At 36.8% G+C, this 19643-nt stretch overlaps 2 protein-coding genes and 1 long non-coding RNA gene across 4 annotated transcripts; all 3 read right to left on the bottom strand.

Moving 5' to 3' along the window:
- Positions 1-423: 423 nt before the first annotated feature.
- LOC122306796 lies at positions 424-1740 on the bottom strand. Of its 2 annotated transcripts, none has more exons than XM_043119311.1 (3): positions 1411-1740; positions 787-1135; positions 424-681 (listed from the first exon to the last, which is right to left on the bottom strand). In XM_043119311.1, exons 2-3 carry the CDS (start codon positions 1110-1112, stop codon positions 627-629), a joined length of 381 nt encoding a protein of 126 aa, XP_042975245.1. In that variant the 5' UTR covers positions 1113-1135; positions 1411-1740; the 3' UTR covers positions 424-626. The 2 variants fall into 2 exon arrangements, with proteins under 2 accessions (XP_042975245.1, XP_042975247.1); XM_043119313.1 differs by having other exon boundaries at positions 1490-1740.
- Positions 1741-2940: 1200 nt separating this feature from the next.
- LOC122306498 (pentatricopeptide repeat-containing protein At1g31920-like) lies at positions 2941-3428 on the bottom strand. The gene is made up of 2 exons (XM_043118927.1): positions 3302-3428; positions 2941-3245 (listed from the first exon to the last, which is right to left on the bottom strand). The coding sequence occupies exons 1-2, from the start codon at positions 3426-3428 to the stop codon at positions 2941-2943; spliced, it is 432 nt and encodes a 143-aa protein (XP_042974861.1).
- A 7383-nt stretch (positions 3429-10811) lies between these two features.
- On the bottom strand, positions 10812-12649 carry LOC122308146. Its single transcript, XR_006241934.1, has 2 exons — positions 12257-12649; positions 10812-11412 (listed from the first exon to the last, which is right to left on the bottom strand). It is a non-coding gene; the product is annotated as an uncharacterized LOC122308146 (long non-coding RNA).
- Between the last annotated feature and the right edge of the window lie 6994 nt (positions 12650-19643).

The raw sequence follows: 19643 nt of genomic DNA, 5'->3' as shown, positions 1-19643 counted from the left end.
CCTGTTGCAATAAACAGTCTAGAAATAACAAAAGAATCCCAAACTAACTAGTAAGTAAAGACTAAATCCCACTGTCATAAGTTGGGTATTTCTTACCAATCGTACCATTAAAGAATATTTTTACGTTGTATGAATCTTGTTAGACGTGTTAATTGTCACAATTTAGAGTGTACATCTATTACGATAGTCCATATTAAGTTTACTTAGGTTTAGTTTATTTTAGTTTATGAGTAAGTAGAAGTTTATTAGCCCACGTGTACATGTTCTTTTGTCATTCTCTTTTCCCACTGATAAACTCTGGATTTAAAATAGAAACAAAAGGTCGATTGGCCTCGGTCAAGCTTAAGTATCCTAGTAGATATAGATAAAGATATTTGAAAAGTAATATAAAGTGATTTTATAAAAATAAATTTATGAGTTATATTTACGAAAGTTTATTTTTATTTCTCAATTTCTTACTGTACATACTGTTGACCAACAATACACGAAACATTCGATGACTATCACTCTTCCCATGAATCTGGTACAAAAACACAGACTAGTTAGTCCCTCGCGAAGCTAAACGACTCACGTAGAATGCTTGTCGTCGTCATGTTCGATCACACCAACGCGTATTCGAAACCAATCTACTTCAGAAATGACTTCATCTTTTTCACCGCGCCTTTCATCGAGATAACTATCCTGTAACTCAAAACATAACAGAGCAATCTCTCTCAATCAAAATTCCATCTCCGATAATTTTATTAGGTGTCCCATCTGAACAAGTTATAAAATAAATGGAATTACCCGTTCATCTGGATCATACTCCCCTTGATAAGATTGTGGTCGATGGTTCCATCCTCGCGTTTGAAGAATATGATTTTCGCATGATCCCTTATCTGCGATGTCCATATAGGTTCCGTCTGCCGTTCTCCGAGGTAAAAAAGCACTTCTACTGGACGTCCACCATTGTAATCAATCCCCAAATCGCCATAGCTAATGTAACTGTGCTCACCCGGTTGGATTATCATGTCATCCAACAATTGAAATACATAACCCACTGTTGCAGTAACCTTCAGTGGTTCGTCAGAATGGTTTTCGAGTCTGGTGTTTCTCGAGAAATAGTTCACCATTAGATCCGCGACAAGACAAACAACTGCAAAACAAAAAATGAGACCGTACTCATCAATGGTAAAATATATATAATTATTGATAACGTTGCAGTGCTTTGCAAAAGGTTAGAGGAAGCGGAAAACCAGAGCATGCTAGAGAATGAGAGAGAGAGAGAGAGAGAGAGAGAGAGAGAGAGAGAGAGAGAGAGAGAGAGAGAGAGAGAGAGAGAGAGAGAGAGAGAGCGAGGTGACGGTGTATGGGGCTCCGAGGGACCGAGAGGATTCAGGAATTGATTTGGAAAAGGATAAAAGTAACTACCGAGACAAGGCCACAGAGACTTCCGATGGTTCTGGCCTTAAAAATATTTGGTTGCCCAGACAACACCACAGGGACTTACGATGGTTTGCAAATATTGCCCGTTGCTTGTTGTTAAGGTTGAATCCTCGGCTTAGATCCGGTTGAAGATCAGACCAGATCTGCTTTAATTTTGTGGGTGACGGAGCTCTCTTGCTTCCGACTGTAAACTCTTTGAAGATGGTAAATCCTCGCTTTGATTGGGTTGCTGAATTGGTTTTATGTTAAGATGGAAGAGGATAGTCATTCACGATAGAAAAGTAAACTGAACCGGGGGGGGGGGGGGGGGGGGGGGGCGGCGCAGAAGCAAAGAAGAAGCGAGGGCGACCGGAGAGAAAAATAAGAACTAAGAAGCAGAGGAAGAAAGAGAATGGAGTGAGAGGGATACAATGACAATCACACTTTACAGAGAGAGCAAGAGATTGTGAGTAAAATATTTATAACAGGAAAATTGAGGAAATTTGTTCAAAAAGTTTTAAAATTTGACATTTATCATTTGATTATATATTAACCATATATTTTTAGAGTTTAGTTTTACCAAATGAATATAAAAATAAGTTTATAAATTGACATGATTTAATATATTAATTCAAATTAATTTATTGTAAAATAAACTTTATAATATGATCTTCTACATCTAATCATATTAATTTATGAGGTAGTTCTTATGAGATTTATTTAAAATTATGTGCATATTACGTAATTAATAAAAACTTGTAAATTTAGATTATGTTTGATTGGTGAAATTATCTCATACTACTTTATAACTATTTACTATTTTTATTGTTATTTACAGAGAATTTGTGATCACCTTAAGATTCAAATATAACCTTATTGGTTGAATAGAGTTAAATTGAATTTGTAAATTTACTAGTTAAAAGAAAAAAAAAACAGAGAGAGACAGAGAGCAGAGTTAGGATGGGCTGTAAATTTGTGAGAGCAAACTTGTTGCTCAAGTTTGTGGACTTCCAGAATAAATACTAAATTCGTGGTGTAAAATAAACAAGCTCTAATCTAGACCACCAGTAGGAGAGAGTGGCTAGAAATTAGAAAATGTCGTCTTTGACCAATATTCTACCATATCCAAAGATATATATTTCTTTTTCAATACCAAACCACTCAAGTCTCCTTCTTCTTCTTCTTCTTTTGGTGTGTTTCTTTCCGTATGAAATAGAGAAAAATTGATAGAAAAACCAAAGTTATGTAGATATTTTTTAGAGTAATTTTTTCTAACAAAAGAGTTGTTCTTTTGATAGAGTTTTGGACTTAACAATTTGTGTAGAGTTAATTCAAGATATACGAAGATTAGTTAGACTGATATATTCGAGATGAGATAAGTCAAGAGGAGATCTATTACACATGTTTAATTGAAACTTTACATACCGCAAAAGGTTTGAATCTTCTTAAAAGGAATAAGATTTTCGTGCCTCAGTCTAAACGGATTTTGTTTAAATATTAATTTCTTTGTAGTTTTTTATTATATTATTGTGTATTTCACTTACACACTTTAATCATGGTCGCCCAAGACACCACACTCTTCTCCCCCATTTTTTCAAACACCTTGCGAGCAAAAACCAAGCACCCGAATTGGGAGTACGCATACATCAATGAGTTCTGAATGTAAGCATCCAAAGCAAAACCAAGCTTCCTAGAGTGACAATGCAACTGTTCGCCCTCACGCAAATCCTGACACGATTTGAGCAAAGAAGGGAACGTGAATCTATCAGGGGCCAGAGCTCTAGTTAGCATTTCTTGGTAAAACAGAAGTGCCTGATAGGGCGAGTTCTTGTTGGTGTAGCCTTCAGATAATGGAATTACACGTATAGGTTGTAGGATTGGGGACTTGGGTAAAGACCAAACGAGCAACGGAGGCTTCCAGAGTCTTGGAGAGCACAAAAGACAACGACTTTGCTAGCATTGTATTCATCGAAGAAGAGGCCAATCCTAAAAATTTGGGCGTGGATAACCTTGAGCTCTGACATGTTAGAGCACTCTTCCAGTGGAACAAGACATGGGTGCGCCTAAGTTGAGTTTTCATTAACGCTGCTATTCTCGGTGGTGACGATTGTGGAAATGGTAGTGGTGGAGATGGGTTTGTTTGGGGGGAATTTTCCGTAAATAAGGGTAGTCTGAGGCAGCCATTGCTTTTCGGTACGGTGTTGGGTATTGTAGTTTTGTAAGTTCACATTTTTCGGATTATTTTATCCAATCCGGTTCTTGTAGGTACAAGCAAGCCCGGGTACCGATTGAGCATCGAACCATGACGTGGTTTTACATATTTTTTTATTTGAAAAAAAAAAAAAGAACGAAAAGAATAGAAAAGTACGAATTCGCAGGGTAGAAGCCCCAACCATTTCCATCCAAAATACGAATTCGCAAAGGAGAAATCCCCAACCATTTTCATCCAATCTCTCCACTGCAGATGGGCTGAGAACTAGGCACACGCAATCCGCTCAGGAAGATCTGCCTAGGTAAAGGGTAAACGTTGTTGCAGAAACAAACTGTCCCTACAGCTCTGTGTGCATATATATATATATATATATAGAGACGCTTCTAAACAGTCCATCTGTTTATCTCATAATACCAGCCCACCAATCAGATTGTGACACATCAGCATATTGGAAATTAATACCATGGACCAAAATACAGGAGATTAAGATTGAAAACAAAGAGCTGAAAAATCAAATTTACCCCTGCTGAAACTAATGTTCTGCTGAAACTAACGTAGACCCGAATAAACTCTTCTCAGCTGTTGAATGACCAACAGCCACTGAGATATCGCCGTTGCCGCCACCAAACGGAGACCCCACTTCTATCTTGCCGTCAACCACTACACTGGTCGTCGCCCACTAGAGTTTCCCGTCTTGCACTCAAAACAGTGTGATCAATTGTTAATAACAAACGGATAAATGCGGCTAAATTTCTCAGTACAGAAGATTAGGAAAAAGTGGACATGGGAAAGGAGGAGAGAAAAAAAAAAAGAAAAAAGAAAAAAAGAGAGAGAGATGAGATTATTTTCAGAGATTGCAAGCTACTGCCGTGGCCAAGGGTCCTTTGAGACTTTTTTACAAACAATTAGTATTCATGGAGTTAGATGAGTTATAATTCATATGTAAATATAATTTACATTGCCCAGATTAGAATCAGATTGAAATGAGATTTAAATCCAATACAAAAAATCCAATATAAGTTCTGTTAAGCAATAAAAGTTCAAAGTATACACAAATTACTGGAAGGGATTGCAAGCTACTGCTGTCGGGATGAGTGGGGTGCCACTGAGTGCGAGCTACTTTGGGGAGGCAGTTTTTGGTTCTCTTCCGTCGAGTTTGGGTTGGGATGGATTTCAATTTTGGGTTGGGAAGGCCTTCCCCGTCGTCAGGTGTGGATTGGGAATAAAGACTAACGCATCCGTCTGGTGTCTATTGGGATAGGAAGAAAGCGATTTAGGTAGATTTAGGAAGAAAGTGGGTTTATTCGGGTGTAGTGGGCTGTATAGTTGAGATTCAAATTAGATGATGTGTCGCAATATGATTGGTGGGCTGATTTTTTGGGTTAACCAGATGGGCTGGTTAGAAGATTTTCCCATATATATATATATATACAAGCAGAAATATAAAAACAAAACATTTTCATTGTTTTCCAATTCTTTCTTCCTCTTCCCAGGTACTAAAGTCCCCTCCTCCCTCTCTCTATGTGATGTATTTATAACTTTCAAAGAATATTATATATATATATATATATATATATATATATATATATATTTATATGTGTGAAGTATATATTTTTCCTATTTCTTTATGAGTTTTAGTTTTTGAAATTCTTTGAAATATTGCTTTGTAAATTTTCTGGTGTAAATTGTAGATTTCTGTCTCAAAATCTATAGGTGTTATTTTTTATTTTTATTTTTTGAGTTTTATGAAAAACTGGAATTCAAATAAAATGTTATTCATCCAACGGATGATTTTTGTAACTATTTATTTCATTACTTTTTTTTGGTTTAATTCTAACTTGTTTTGAATAAGTTATAGAGCAAGTTTGAGATTTGTTGTTTTTTTTTTTTTGGGCTCTTTCATGTTTTTGATTTCTTCGCTAAAACAATATCGATAGTAAGAAATTTTTGCCACCCCATTTGAATGGTATACCATAAGCTAGAAATGGAAAAACTTATAGTCAAAGAATCTTTTTATTGATTTCTATAGGGAATTCGATTTGATATCAATTGGTGGAATTCATGAATCTTGATAATGTTTGTGTGATTGGATTTAAGTAATTGGGGTTTTGCAAATTTTTGTTTTTTAGGTGCAAGAACAGCTGGTGAGGGGAGGGAATGTTGGTTGCAAGAAAAATTTCAACAGAAGGGTCCAAAGATAAGGGTTCGGATGCTTTAGATGAGGATTATGTGTTTTCATATGAAGAAAATGAGGTATTATATGGTTAGGAAGAGGATCGTTGCTCTTCTGTAGATGGGTATGCATCATAAGAGAGTTTTGGTAGTTTCGTTGAGGTGGAGGAAGAAGAAGAGGAGGAGAGAGGAAGGGTGTTACATCAAAGGTTAGATCAAAAGTGCAAAGGAGTATTTTAGGTCAGCAGAAAGTTGGGGCAAAAATGGTGAGAAAGAGGATCGAGAAGAATTATGTACGATGAAGATCAAGAAGATGCAGATGAGGATTATCAGGTTGATGACGAAGAGGACGCTGAGGAGGATGAGGAATATATGCTGGATGAAGAAGATGAATAAGTGGGGAGAAAGTGGAGAGATGATATGTAAGTGCGCAAGCAAGGTTCACTGAAAAATACTTCGGCAAGAGATTGAAAATTTCTTCCCACTCCAAATGCCCCAAAATTTCTATTCAATGAAACACTCCATTTCATTTTTCCCATCAGCGTTTGGCGTGCAATCGGTCCGCAAATTAGCCTGACTCAAGAGTTTTCCTATCTAATAACATATCGAGCTTCAAGCTTTCAACATCCAAAGTCGCGTAGCCACATACTCTTCTTTATTATTGTTAGAAATTTTTATTTTTTAAGTTTTGCTACATACAAGCACAGTCGCGCACTAATCTATGTACCAATACTGATTTATTCATACTTAAAATTTAAATTAACATTGTTTTCAATAAAATCTACTTTTTGACCAATCACATTATATTGGTGTATAGATTAGTGCACAATTGTGCTTATAACTATACTTTTCCTTATTTTTTTTAGGAAAAATATAGTTGCAAGCACAATTGTACACTAATCTGTATACTAATGTGATGTGATTGGTCAAAAAGTAGATTTTATTGAAAACAGTGTTAATTCAAATTTTAAGTATGAATAAATCAGTATTGGTACACAGATTAGTGCGCGATATGCTTGTATGTAGCAAAACTCTTTTTTTTTTTTTATTCAAATTAACAAATGCCTACTTGCTAATATTTACAGTTATTTATTTCCAACATTAGTTAAAAATAAATTATCAAATTATCCCAATCTATCAACGATTCAACAGCCTTTATTGGTTTCATAAAATTTAGAGATAATTTTATTTTCCGGCGCAATAATAATAATAATAATAATAATAATAATAATAATTTTATGAATGTTTTTTCAGCTAGCAGCTTGTAAAACACGATAGATAATCACTAGTTGCATGCATCCAATGATCTATTCTATTGGGGCATTCCTCCTTATAAATACAATTTCATGTTACGTGATATTTACGAGTGCTCAATAGGGAATTAGTGATTTTTATATAAGAAATTACAAATACCTCAAAAATTAGAATTATTCAATTTGATCAAATGAATTGCCAAATATAATATTGCTAAATATCGTTTTTCATTATCCCTTAATCATCTCGTAAGATGATATCAAATAATTTAAAAATACTACCACAATAATACCATAAATGTTATTTTATTTAGATTTTGATAAATAATATTATTGGACGGGATATTTGGTATATATGAGCCCAACGCATGTCTGAGCTTCTAACACCCTTAAGCCCAATAGCCTATGCCTAGGCAGAGGGCATTAACTAGATAAACACTGCAGTTAGGTAAGGAAGGAATTACTACATCTAACAACAAATACCGTTGAGGATTTACGTGTGGGAAATGATTATCTTCGCTCATGGAAGATGGTTATCTTTATTTATGAAAAAATGTTATATTTTCCTCTAATGACTCTATAAATAACTTATAGGAGGTAACAAATACTTAACTTGATTTACTTTATTTTTTTAGGTATATTTACCCTCATATTATTCTAACTTTGGCATCAGAGTATTTTCAAGACAATCAATGATGCCCCTTTATTCGTTGCAGGTCATGTGTGTGATTGGTGGTGTGAAACATGTGCTAAACAATTATCATTTTTATTAACTAGAAAAATGGGCATATTATAAGTTTTTTATTAGCAAAAGTTTTAAAGCTCTTTAATTCCGAGGTGAAACTTAAAACAAAATTGTAGAGAAATAGTTTTGGCTAACACACCAAACCAGTAAGTATATTGTGTATTCATAATGTAGATGGCACAAGTCACTGAAAAATATAAAGATCAATTTTGGCATATCCACGTGAGTTCTTCTATATGCAAGCAGCCCGCGGACGAAAATGCGCACCATTGATGACGTAGCAGCAGAAATATTATTATAAAAAACAAAAAAGCGGCAAATGAAATCTCTTCCGCACGCTTCTTTTTGCCATTTTTCCCTCCCAGCTCTTCTTCAACCTGCTCTGCGCGACCAGTCCCTCAGCTCCTCCAAGCGACTAGTTCCTCAGTTCCTCCGCGCGACCAACTCATCCGCACCACCTCCTCTGCGCGACCACTTCCTCTGGTCGATTTGGTACGCTAAGCGCCTACAAGAAGAGTTTTCCATGTTAAATACGAAGAAGAAAGAAAGGTCTGCCATTTTCATATCTTCCCTCCGTCTCCCCTCCATGGCTTCTACTCCTCCACAGGAATCTTAGGTGGCTTTTCCCCTCCTGCTCCTCCTCAACTAAGGTCCCAGGTGTAGCTCTATTTTCTCCATTTTCATCTCCGCTGCAGATTGGCAGATCTCCTCCGCGACCACCACCTAAGTAAGCCTCTCATAGTTCTCTTCGTCGGTCTCCCTTTCTCGCAAGCCTCTGTCAACAATTTGTATCTTGTTCTCTAGATTTCAATCTCTCAGATTGATGCCGCCCCCTTCACGGGGTCTCCATTTGGATAGCCTCTATCTCACAGTCATCACTGTGCCTCTCTAATGGATCTGCCAACGGTAAGTTTTTGAGCCATTTATTCTAATGCCTGATATTTTATTGTTCTGGGTTTCTTCCTATCAAAATGTTTGGAATCAGTTTCGACATGAACCACTGCAACGGTACGACCATGGCAAGGCACACTAGGTTGCTTGTATTCTAAAGCAGTGTGACATGCACCCTGTATATACATATGTAGTTTTTCAATTGATTAATTGTAATTTCTTCATAATCATGACAACATTCTAATAAATAAGGATGAGAAATCAAACATTCCCTTACCTTTAGAGTCACGTACGTCAACCTGTAGTGATCATTCATGAACTTTACTTGCTAATGTTAAAGAACCCAGTTGAATTCTAGAAGTACTCACCCTGCAATTTGACCCTCGATGAACCACTGCTCATGCTAATTAGTATGCAAACCAAGTAGATCACTCATTTTCCTTGCACACTTTTTTGTGGAGAAAAGAAATTATAGCTGCAAGTTCTACTGGTCTACTGGATCTTTTACCATATTTTTGGCCAGTCAAAATGGGTATACTTCCTACAAAATGTTGCTTTTGTGAAGGAAATAACAATTCCATCAATTTATATCACATTACTCTTTGATTGAATTAAAGAACATATAATGAAGTAAAGGAACTTTCTTGAAAACATTTGGTAATTAGACTAATCATAAGACACTGTCAAATCGATAAATTCCTTTATGTTGTCCATAAAAAATTAGGAGATCATGCCAAAAAGTTTATGGAAAAATTAATCTCTTAATAATTATTTGATAGCTGATCCATCAAAATTAATTTATTTTCTTGCCATATTGAGAAGTCCTTGATGGTTACTCCTTGAAGTCCTTCAATTGCCTCGTGCGTAACAAATATATAAAGATTGCATAGTTGAAGGAAATATCATAGCAGAGAAACAATTTAGATCCCACTAGATTCTCACCTCTCTATGTGAATATATATTTTCAAAAAAGTCTATTCTGGCATTACAATATCTTCCTTCACATGCAGGGTACATATACACCAAAGCTATTTGAGAAGAACAAAGTGTTGTTATTTCTTTCAGTTCAGAAGAGATTACTGTTGGCTTGAATGTGCTTGGGTTGACATTTTTGATAATGCTATCGGGGAACCCACCCAGATTTTCCAGATCATAATTTCTTGGTGGATGTGTTGAGAGAGAGAGAGAGAGAGAGAGAGAGAGAGAGAGAGAGAGAGAGAGAGAGAGAGAGAGAGAGAGAGAGAGAGAGAGAGAGAGAGAGAGAGAGATACTTTTTATACAAAGATCTAAAAGCAAGAGATTATTAAAATGAAGGTTAGAATATATTGCATACCTCTCAATAAAGATAAGTTTTGAGCTACTGAGATATTACATACCCTTGTGTTTCTTGTAAGAGATCTCATGGTGTTTGACTTGCTTATTTCATCCTTTAAATTGATCTACTTTTTTTTTTTTTTTTTTAGCTGCCCCAAAGTACTACCAAAGTGTTGGGCCTTAGTGGAACCTAGTTTTGCTTTGCCGAGATTGAGACTCAAGAAAGTGTGATGGTTTTTGTTTAACTTCGTCACTCTCTCTAAACTGATTGATTTTGTTACATGTGAATGAGTTTTTAACTATTATATTATGTTCACAGATGCAATTTGGAGTGGATGGAACCCAACTAGATAGCTTGACTGGGACACAACCATCGCTATAAGTCAATGTACATGGAAAAAATCTGTTTGAGGAATATTGTACTGATGTTAGATCGAGGAATATTGTACTGATGTTAAATACTTTTTTTTTAATGTTAATAAATTATAATTTACTTATCGACTTTTTGCATGAGACCGTATATAGCTAGAGACATAATTAATTTGTGAAGAAACCCAGTCGTTGATTTTTTGCATAAGACCGTAGACAATTTGCAAACTAACAATTATCAGTGCAAAAGGGAAAAAGAAGAATCACTATGTCGACACTCCCAACTTTTTCCATGTTAGCTTGTGTACAAATTTTTCTGCTTTTTGGATAACTTTTGTTTGGAGCAATGTGGAAAACGAGCGACAATGACAGCAAGATTTAACTTTTATCCAAAATGTCCAAGGCCACATCTTGTTCTTGGGGTCAAAACACAAGTAAAGGAGCATTCAAATTTGGCAAAGAAAAAGTCCATCCCACCAGGACAAAAAATTTCTTCATTCGCCTCAAAGTTCGTAATTATAACAATTATTTTTGTAAGTTACAGTTCACAACAATATGAGAAAAGAAACATGTCAAAAGATCACACCGCTTTCCTAAATTACAACATAAGAACTACTCGAATGATACATCAAACAGCTTCCAAAAAGTCAGGACCTAAATGGAAGAAGAACCAAAACTCCTCTAATAATCTAAACTTACCAAAAACTCTGGTAAACCAATAGCTTATTGGCAGCTTCCTAAAAAATGGTCACATCTTCCTTAACATTACAGATCACTATGTCATCTCTAGTGGCCTCAATCCTAATTCTCTTTTACCTTCCCTTGTTCATATAGTGCTTCAAACTCGAATCAAATCACTTCTTATTGGTACATCCATTGCTATATGTTGCGCATCCTCATCATAACTGCAACATTGAGCTACTGCCTTCAGCATATAGAAGATTAAAGAAAAGATTCTTTTTTGCAGCTCCAAACAAGTATGGATTGTTTTAAGCACCACCAACAACCATTCAGCTGAATAGACCAAGTTATATAGATCACCAATAGCGATTCTAATCAACATCAAAATAATGCATTTATTAGTGAAGATAACAAGTAAATAACTATCAAGCTGAAACTTCAACTAGCAACTAGATGCATGTATATTTTATTTTCAAGTCGCTTCACAAATGAGTGCTTATTGAAGGTATATATGACAGAAAACCAAATGAGTGCTTATATTTTATTTATAACTTGGTGGATTAATTCAGAAAGGGGCTTCTAATTAATGGTCATGAAAATGGACAGCGCATCGACTGAGCTAGAGTTTGGGTCATGGATGGGGTCTTGGGACATAGTTGGTATCAAAGTCCATGCTTCCAAAACAAGAAAAACAAACTAAAAGCGTTGATTCAATGAACCAGTTGACTTTGGAATGTATGTGTCGAAACAGCTTTTTGTTGGCCATGTTAATGAACTGGATCTAGCTGCATACGCAATTGTACAAAGTATTCTTGCACGTTTCATGAATGGGATACTGGTAAGCTGTTTCTCATCTATTTGATTTTCTGTCAACCTTTTCAGTGTTAAGAAAAATCAATAATTCGTCAAAGGAAATTTCTTATTTTCTGTCAACCTTACGAAAAACCTAACTTTTGAAAACCACAAAATCAAAATATATACACAATACAAAATTGAAATTAAAAACCTAAGTAAATACATACCAGATCAAAAACCTAAATTCGAAACCTAACTTTTGATAACCAAAAAATGAAAATATAGCCACAACACAAAATTAATCAGTTATTGAAACTTCTGCTGAGAGAGAGAGAGAGAGAGAGAGAGAGAGAGAGAGAGAGAGAGAGAGAGAGAGAGAGAGAGAGAGAGAGAGAGAGAGAGAGAGAGAGAGAGAGATACCTGTGGTTGAGAAGAATAAACGTTGCTCTCAACGAGCTTTTCACGGAGAAGAGGGATTTGCAGGGATTAGGGTTTGGAACAAAAAATGGGGATTAAATGACATAAGAAGAGGACATCAGCTTAGGTTAGGGTTCATAACAAAAGAATACAATCGGGATGGATTTTGACGGAGGAGAGAACGAGAATCAACAGGGGAGAAGTGAAGAGAATGGAGGAGAATGGAGAGAGAGTGAAGGAATGCGAAGAGGAGGAACAAACGAGAATGGGTGATTGGACTAAACGGTGCGTTTCAGTTCCTTATCTCATTTAAATTCCCTTCCCGTTCCAGACGAAACGTGCCGTTTTATTTAATCCACGTCAGCGTTGGTGCACAATTCGGTCCGCTGCTTGCTTGCAAGATGAGTTTTCCTAGTGGATAATGTGAGCCCATGATGGATTGGGTTATTTAGTGAACATTTGAGGAAGCCCTTACTCTTAGTCCAAAAATATATATATATATATATTTATATATAAATGGTGTTGGCCCCTTAGACTCCTTGAAAGCCATTTGTGTCACATAGAGCAAGAGTTAAGTCTCCTCAACACACAAATTACAAATACCAGATTATTCGGGTTACACACAAAATTGATGGCTAGTTCATCTTATAACCATGGAGGAGGTATGTTTTCTTCTATTCAGTTTAAGCATGCTATAATAATAGACAGATACGATTTTATTTTAAATATCTCATATATTGGTATAAGAGTTCTTGTCTCATTTGTTTGGCTGTGTGAACTCTATCTTTACCCTTTTTTTCTCTCTCTATTGGTTGTTGAAACTATGTGATTGTGTGCATTCATTTTGTTGTTGAACGCATAAGTTGTGTACAAATTTATTTTAGTGACTGAATTTCAGAAAGGAGTCTTGGCATTAACCAAAAAGAAATAAAAAAGGAAGGTAACGGGAGGGGAGGGGTGATGGAGGTCAAAGGCCAAGATCTGTGTCCCTCTTTATCTTGTTCATGGAGAAACTCAAATTGATGATAGTATGTTGAAGAAAAAACCCATTTTGTGAGGGAAAAATATAATTGCAAACATAATTGTGCACTAATCCGTGCGTCAATATGATGTGATTGGTCAAAAATTAGATTTTATTAAAAACAATGTTAATTTAAATTTTAAGTATGAATAAATCAATATTGATATACAGATTAGTGTACGACTTTGCTTATATATAACAAAACTCTTTTATGAGCGGGGGTGGCGAACCAAATACTTTGACAACTGGTGGCGCTAAAGACAAATGCCTGTGTTGGGTTGTGGTGGGAGTGGGACACAACCACAAACATCATATCTAGCTATTTTTTATTTATTAATTTTCGTTTATTATTCAAATTCAAATTATTTATGAAAAAGAAGCTTTATATTTCATCCAACATATATTGTCATTTACTAAAAATTATAGACTTGCCATTTTAAATTGGGAATTTCTGTATAATTGGTAAGTGTTATTTGCTAGAATTCGTAAGCCTGTTCAACTTTAGTCGGAGCCGAAACAGCTTGGTTCCTTTCTTGGGCAGGTTTAGAGGTAGGTCACGTGTGATTATTTTCTTGTAAATATCAAATTAGCTCAAACTTTTGGATTTTTTTTTTTTAAATAAAACTAGGAAAGCATTAAGACCTTAGTTATTGATTCATTTTGTGAAAATATTAAATGCCAAAAAATTAAATTGGTGCAAAGAATAAATTTTATGCTTTATATCTTTTAGCACTTCTCATGTGTAATTCAAACTACACTTCAATAAATAAATTCAAAGCATAAGATAAAAGGGAATTACCGGCTCATGATCTGGATCATACTTCCCTTGATAAGATCGTGGCCGCGGGTGGTTCCATCCTCGCATGTGAAGAATATGATTTTCTTGTGATCCCTTATCTACGATGTCAATATAGGTTTCGTCTGCTCTTATCTAAAAGAGTTGTTTCGAACAACCTCCTCGACTTTCATAAGAAGTAAATTTTGAAAAGAAAATAAGGAAATTTTATGAAAATTGTAAAAATTTTATGACTTTTTCCCTACATCTTACTTTATGTCTCCTTAACCTATTTTTTTATTTTATTTTATGAGCTTTTTTATTTTTACTTTTTTCACAATGACAATTATGATATTCCGTTTTTACATGTATTTTTACTGAAGAAGTATTTTAATTTAATTATTATATTAGTTCTTTTATTTTAATTTATTGTATTTTAATTGGATTTATTTTAGTTTGATGTGATGTTTAAATTATTTTAGTCGTTTTATAGTTTTTATATTTATTTTTGTCGGATCAGTTTTTGGACTTCGGGGGTGAGGATTGGACCTCATTTCTTTTCTCCATATTTTCTGTTTTCTTTTTCTTTTTCCTTTTTTTTTCCATTCTCTTTTCCTCTTTTCTTCTTTCTTTCTTTTCTTCTTCTTCTTTTTCCATTTTCTTCCCGCACGCTGCACGTCCTCTCTCTCTCTCTCCTCACTATCGCTGTCCAGCTTCTACAGCCCAGCACGACCGCTCGCCGGCGACGTGGCCAACACCACCCACCCAGAAACTTCCCCCTCCGGCTGGTGAACCACCCCACCAAGTTTCACCTCAATCCGAGTCGCCGTTTGCAGTCGAGAGCCCATTTAAGCCGCACGGTTTTTGTGCATTTCCGCCGCCGTCGTTCCACCTCCGGCCATCATCTCTTCACCACTTCATCACCTATCTCTTGCCGTCCTAAACCACCCATTTTTGGCCCCGATCCATTGCCGGAGCAGCTCACACGAGCTCAACTCTAATTTGCCATTTTTTCACTTCCACCGTCATTTTCACCGCCACCCACGGCCAAAACTCACTTCCATTAGTTTCATAAACATCTCTAGGCCATTACCTATCAATTTCAGGTCTTGATTTGTCTCTGTTCGAAAGTGGGTACTTTACAACCCACGATCACAGTGTATTTTACACTGTTACGTTACTTTTTCTCCGTCGTTTGCAACGTCGTGATCCTTCGACAATTATCTTATAGCGCTGTAAGTATTTTTCAAACTCTATTTTAGATTTAAATATATTATTACTTTTACAATAAATTCATTGACTGGTTGGTTAATTTCGGACTGAGTCCGAGGAGTCGGGGGTCGGATGGATTGAGGACGGAGTTGTTTGGTTTTGTTGATATTGTGATTGGTTGGTTAATTGTGTCTTGAGGTGTGCATTGCATGGTGCATTCATGTGCATGTATTAAATCAAGAAAAACTGGTTTTATTTGCATAAATAGATTTTTGGGTGCGTGTGGATCACGACCCCAAGGTAGGATGGGGTATTATCTCGGTGGAGCTTCTCTAGTCACTCGGGAGGGGATAATACTGAGTGACATCCCTGAGTTGTCGCTGAGTGACGACCGGATCGCATGATACGGTAACATTGTCGTGTCGACTCTGTGGTTCCTAGGCTGGTGGGGACTAGAGGATGGCCTGTTCCAGGTACGCGCTGGGCGTGAGACTAGGCATCGCTCGTTTAGGTGTCACACGCGTGGTCGTTACCTGTGGTGTAGCACAGGAGCCAGAGTATGCGGATGATCCCTAGAAGAGATCATGGTGAATGCGATAATTGGAGCAGGTTTTGGATATTGGATACGGGCCATTTTCTAGGAAAATGGCGAGATTTTGATTGGGGTTTTGTGATCCATTTTCTAAAAAAGTGGTGGTTTTATTGATTTGGGTCATTATTTGGGATAATGGCAAGGACTGGTTTTAAAGGATATGTTTTTGGGCTAAAATGAGATTTTTTGGCGTGCGTGAGAAAAATGTGGATTTATAAATTATGTGCATTTGACAGTCTTTCATGCATATTATTTGAGTTTAATATGTTTTTATCTTGTGGCGTTTGAATTTTTACTTACCTATGGCACCATTTTGGTAACGTAGACTTTGATGCAAATGTGGAGGAAGAGGAGGAGGCTGAGCCCGAGGAGGCGGCTCCGCAGGAGTTTTGATTTGAAGTTTTAGATATTTAAAAATTATCTCTATCAGTTTTATGGCTTGTATTGTGGTTTGAAACAATATTTGAGACTTGTAATATTTTATTATGTATATTTTGAACGGGTTTGTATTAAACAAAAAAAAATTCTGGTACTTAGTTATAAGACTTTGTTATCCGCTGCGTGTTTTTATTTGCACACTTGTTGCATGTACACACACTTGGCACTTGGCGATAGGGTGGTGACCCGTGTTATCATCATCCCGACATCTCGATTTTCAAGTTTCCGTATGTGGGATTTGGGGGCATCACAGGTGGTATCAGAACAGTTTGGCTCTGGGTAAAAAACTACATGTCCCATAAGTGTAGTACTAGAAAGTTTTTAAAGTTGTGTTTCAAAATTTATTTTAATTAAAGTTTGCTATTTGATTTGTTTTATTTGATTTGAATTTATTTGAGTTAGCTTGTTTGTATTTATTTATTTAGTTATGTTATTGCATGCTAGTATATTTTATTTTCTTGTTATGTGGTTTTGATTTTGGTTTTATATTGTTGGTTTTATTCATTTTTTTTAAAGGGGGTCAAAGGTTGTGTTGTGGCAGGAAAATGGATAGGCCAAGAAAGTCTACTCAATAGCCTCGGGACGATACGCCGAGAGACGATGCCATAGCTCAAGTGCTAAGGCAAATGACTGAGTTCATGCAGCATAATTTTAGGCCACAACAAGAAAGGCCTAGTGGAGTGGTGCAAGCTTGATGCACCTATAAGTGCTTTCTATCACATAGAACTCCACCCTTCACGGGAGAAGAGGATCCACTTCGGGCTGGAAAGTGGGTTAGAGATTTAGAAAGAACGTTTGAAGTATGTGGTTGCACTGAGGATCACCAAGTACTTTATGCTAGTTATCTGTTATAAGGCACTGCTTTTGAATGGTGGGATACAAAACGAGTAATGTTGGAGTCAGAATTGAGGTTTTTTGCCGCTGTGTCCTGACAGCGCTTTAAAAAAGAATTTAATGACCGATTCTTTCCCACTTCTATGAGGCGGTAAAAAGCAAGAGAGTTCACAAGCTTGGTCCAAGGGAGTATGATTGTGGAACAGTACGCCCAAAGATTTATAGAGCTTGGGCGATTTTCTACCAACCTCATCGCCACAGAGGAGATGCAGGCTGAGCGTTTCCAGGATGGTCTGCGTCCTGATATACGCAGAATGGTAGTTTGCCACTGGATTTCCACTTTTCAGGATTTAGTTGACTTGGCTACTCTTGCAGAGCGAGAGATTAATTTGAGTATGGGCTCTCCTCTAGGACAAAAGAGACGGAGTTTTACTAGCGAAGGAAGCAGCTCTGGTTCACTGTGTTCTTCTCAGAAGTTTGTTCAGTGAACCGGGACTTGAACACAAGCGGCCTCAGGTGTACGTATGGAAGGACAGGTGCCAGTTTGCAGAAGTTGTAATAGAGCCCATGTGGGTGAGTGCCCTTCGGGTAGGGCTCGATGCTATAATTGTGGCCAGCAGGGACACTTTGCTCGTGAGTGTCCTAGGTCAGTTCAAAGAAACCGTGGAGGTAGATGTGGTGGAAGAATAAATCAGAGGCAAATAGTGCAAGATCGGGTTTATGTTGTTACACCCGGAGATGTTGATGATGAGGCACCAGCGACCCATGATGCTGGAGTGATTACAGGTATGGATCTAATTTAATTTTTGATTTGATTTTTGGTGTGATTTGGTTTCTTCTTTGTATTTGGATTTCATTGGTTAATGTGATTGGTTCAGGGAGAGTCCGTTTATATGAATTTTATGCTTGCACTTTGTTTGATTCGGGTGCATTTCAATCGTTTGTATATTCTACTTTCGCTCGGATATGTAATCTGATTACGGGACCTTTGCCAAAGTCATTGGTAGTGGCTCTACCAAATGGTGAAGTGGTGTGGTGTTCCAAAGTTGCTTTGGGTTGTCCTTTGAATTTTGGTGGAAGGTTTCTGGATGCAGATTTGGTTATATTTAAGCTGCTGAGATTTGATAATTATCCTTGGGATGGATTGGCTATATCGATCTTCTGCGAGTATTAATTGTAGAAGTCAATTAATTAGCTTTCAGCTCCCAGATGGTGATTATTTGGAATTTGCAGGGAGTAAACTAAAAGAAAAGCCGATAGTTATATCGGCAATTCAAGCGAGAAGAGAGATTGCTTATGGAGCGGATGCCTTCTTAGTCGAAATGGTATATACGCCGTCTGAGAAGAAGTCATTGGTAGATATCCCAGTTGTGGAAGAATTTCCTGACATATTTGTGGATGACTTGCCTGGACTACCCCCTGTTCATGAATTGGAGTTTGTTATTGACTTGGAATCTAGAGCGGCTCCTATACATAAAGCCCCTTAACGTATGGCACCAGCTGAATTAAAAGAGTTGAAGGTTCAGTTGCAAGAATTGGTAGATAAGAGGTTTATTCAGCCAAGTACTTCGCCATGGGGTGCCCCAATGCTGTTTGTTAAAAAGAAAGATGGTATCCTCAGAATGTGCATTGATTATCGAGAACTAAATAAGGTGACCATCAAGAATAAGTATCCTCTTCCACGGATCGATGATTTGTTTAATCAGCTTCATGGAGCAGCTGTGTTCTTGAAGATTGATTTGAGATCAGGATATACCCAAAATTGCTTTTAGATCGAGATATGGGCATTATGAATTTAAGGTAATGCCTTTTGGGTTAGCTAATGCCCCTGCAGCTTTTATGGATTTAATGAATCGGGTATTTCGACCTTATTTAGATTCCTTTGTGGTAGTTTTCATTAATGATATTTTAATTTATTCTCGAGATTTTGAAGAGCATATTTATCATCTTCGTTTAGTTCTTGAAAAATTAAGAGAACACCAGTTATATGCAAAACTCAGCAAATGTGAATTTTGGTTGGAGGAAGTCAGATTTATTGGGCACGTGATTTCCCTAGACGAGGTGGCTGTTGATCCTAACAAGGTGGAAACTATTTTGTTATGGCAACGTCTGACGACCGTGCGTGAGATTCAGAGTTTCTTGGGACTTGCTGGATATTATCGAAGATTTGTGGAGGAATTTTCTCGCTTATCCGGACCTCTCATTGATTTGACTAGAAAGAATGCAGAATTTATTTGGTCAGACAAGTGCGAGAGAAGTTTCCAAGAAGTGAAGAAGAGATTAACAACTGTACCAATATTGGCACTTCCAGAACCACACAGCCATTTGTAGTTTTCAGCGATGCGTCTAAATTTGGATTGAGATGTGTCCTTATGCAGGAGTGACGAGTTGTTGCTTATGCATCTCGTCAGCTAAAGGATCATGAGAAGAATTATCCGACGCACGATTTAGAATTGACTGCAATTGTGTTTGCTCTTAAGATCTTGTGGCATTATTTGTATGGAGAAGTTTGTGAAGT

This window comes from Carya illinoinensis, chromosome 4, assembly GCF_018687715.1.
Source record: "Carya illinoinensis cultivar Pawnee chromosome 4, C.illinoinensisPawnee_v1, whole genome shotgun sequence".
NCBI lineage: Eukaryota > Viridiplantae > Streptophyta > Magnoliopsida > Fagales > Juglandaceae > Carya > Carya illinoinensis.
The sequence above is the reverse complement of the archived record's forward strand: the minus strand, read 5'-3'. Positions and strand labels throughout refer to the sequence as shown.

Coding starts and splice junctions, on each gene's coding strand:
- LOC122306498 (XM_043118927.1), bottom strand. CDS start 3,428: ATGTCAGAGCTCAAGGTTATCCACGCCCAAATTTTTAGGATTGGCCTC. Junction 3,246..3,301: donor AAGCCTCCGTTGCTCGTTTG/GTCTTTACCCAA, acceptor CATTATCTGAAG/GCTACACCAACAAGAACTCG.
- LOC122306796 (XM_043119311.1), bottom strand. CDS start 1,112: ATGGTGAACTATTTCTCGAGAAACACCAGACTCGAAAACCATTCTGAC. Junction 682..786: donor AGTATGATCCAGATGAACGG/GTAATTCCATTT, acceptor TTTGAGTTACAG/GATAGTTATCTCGATGAAAG.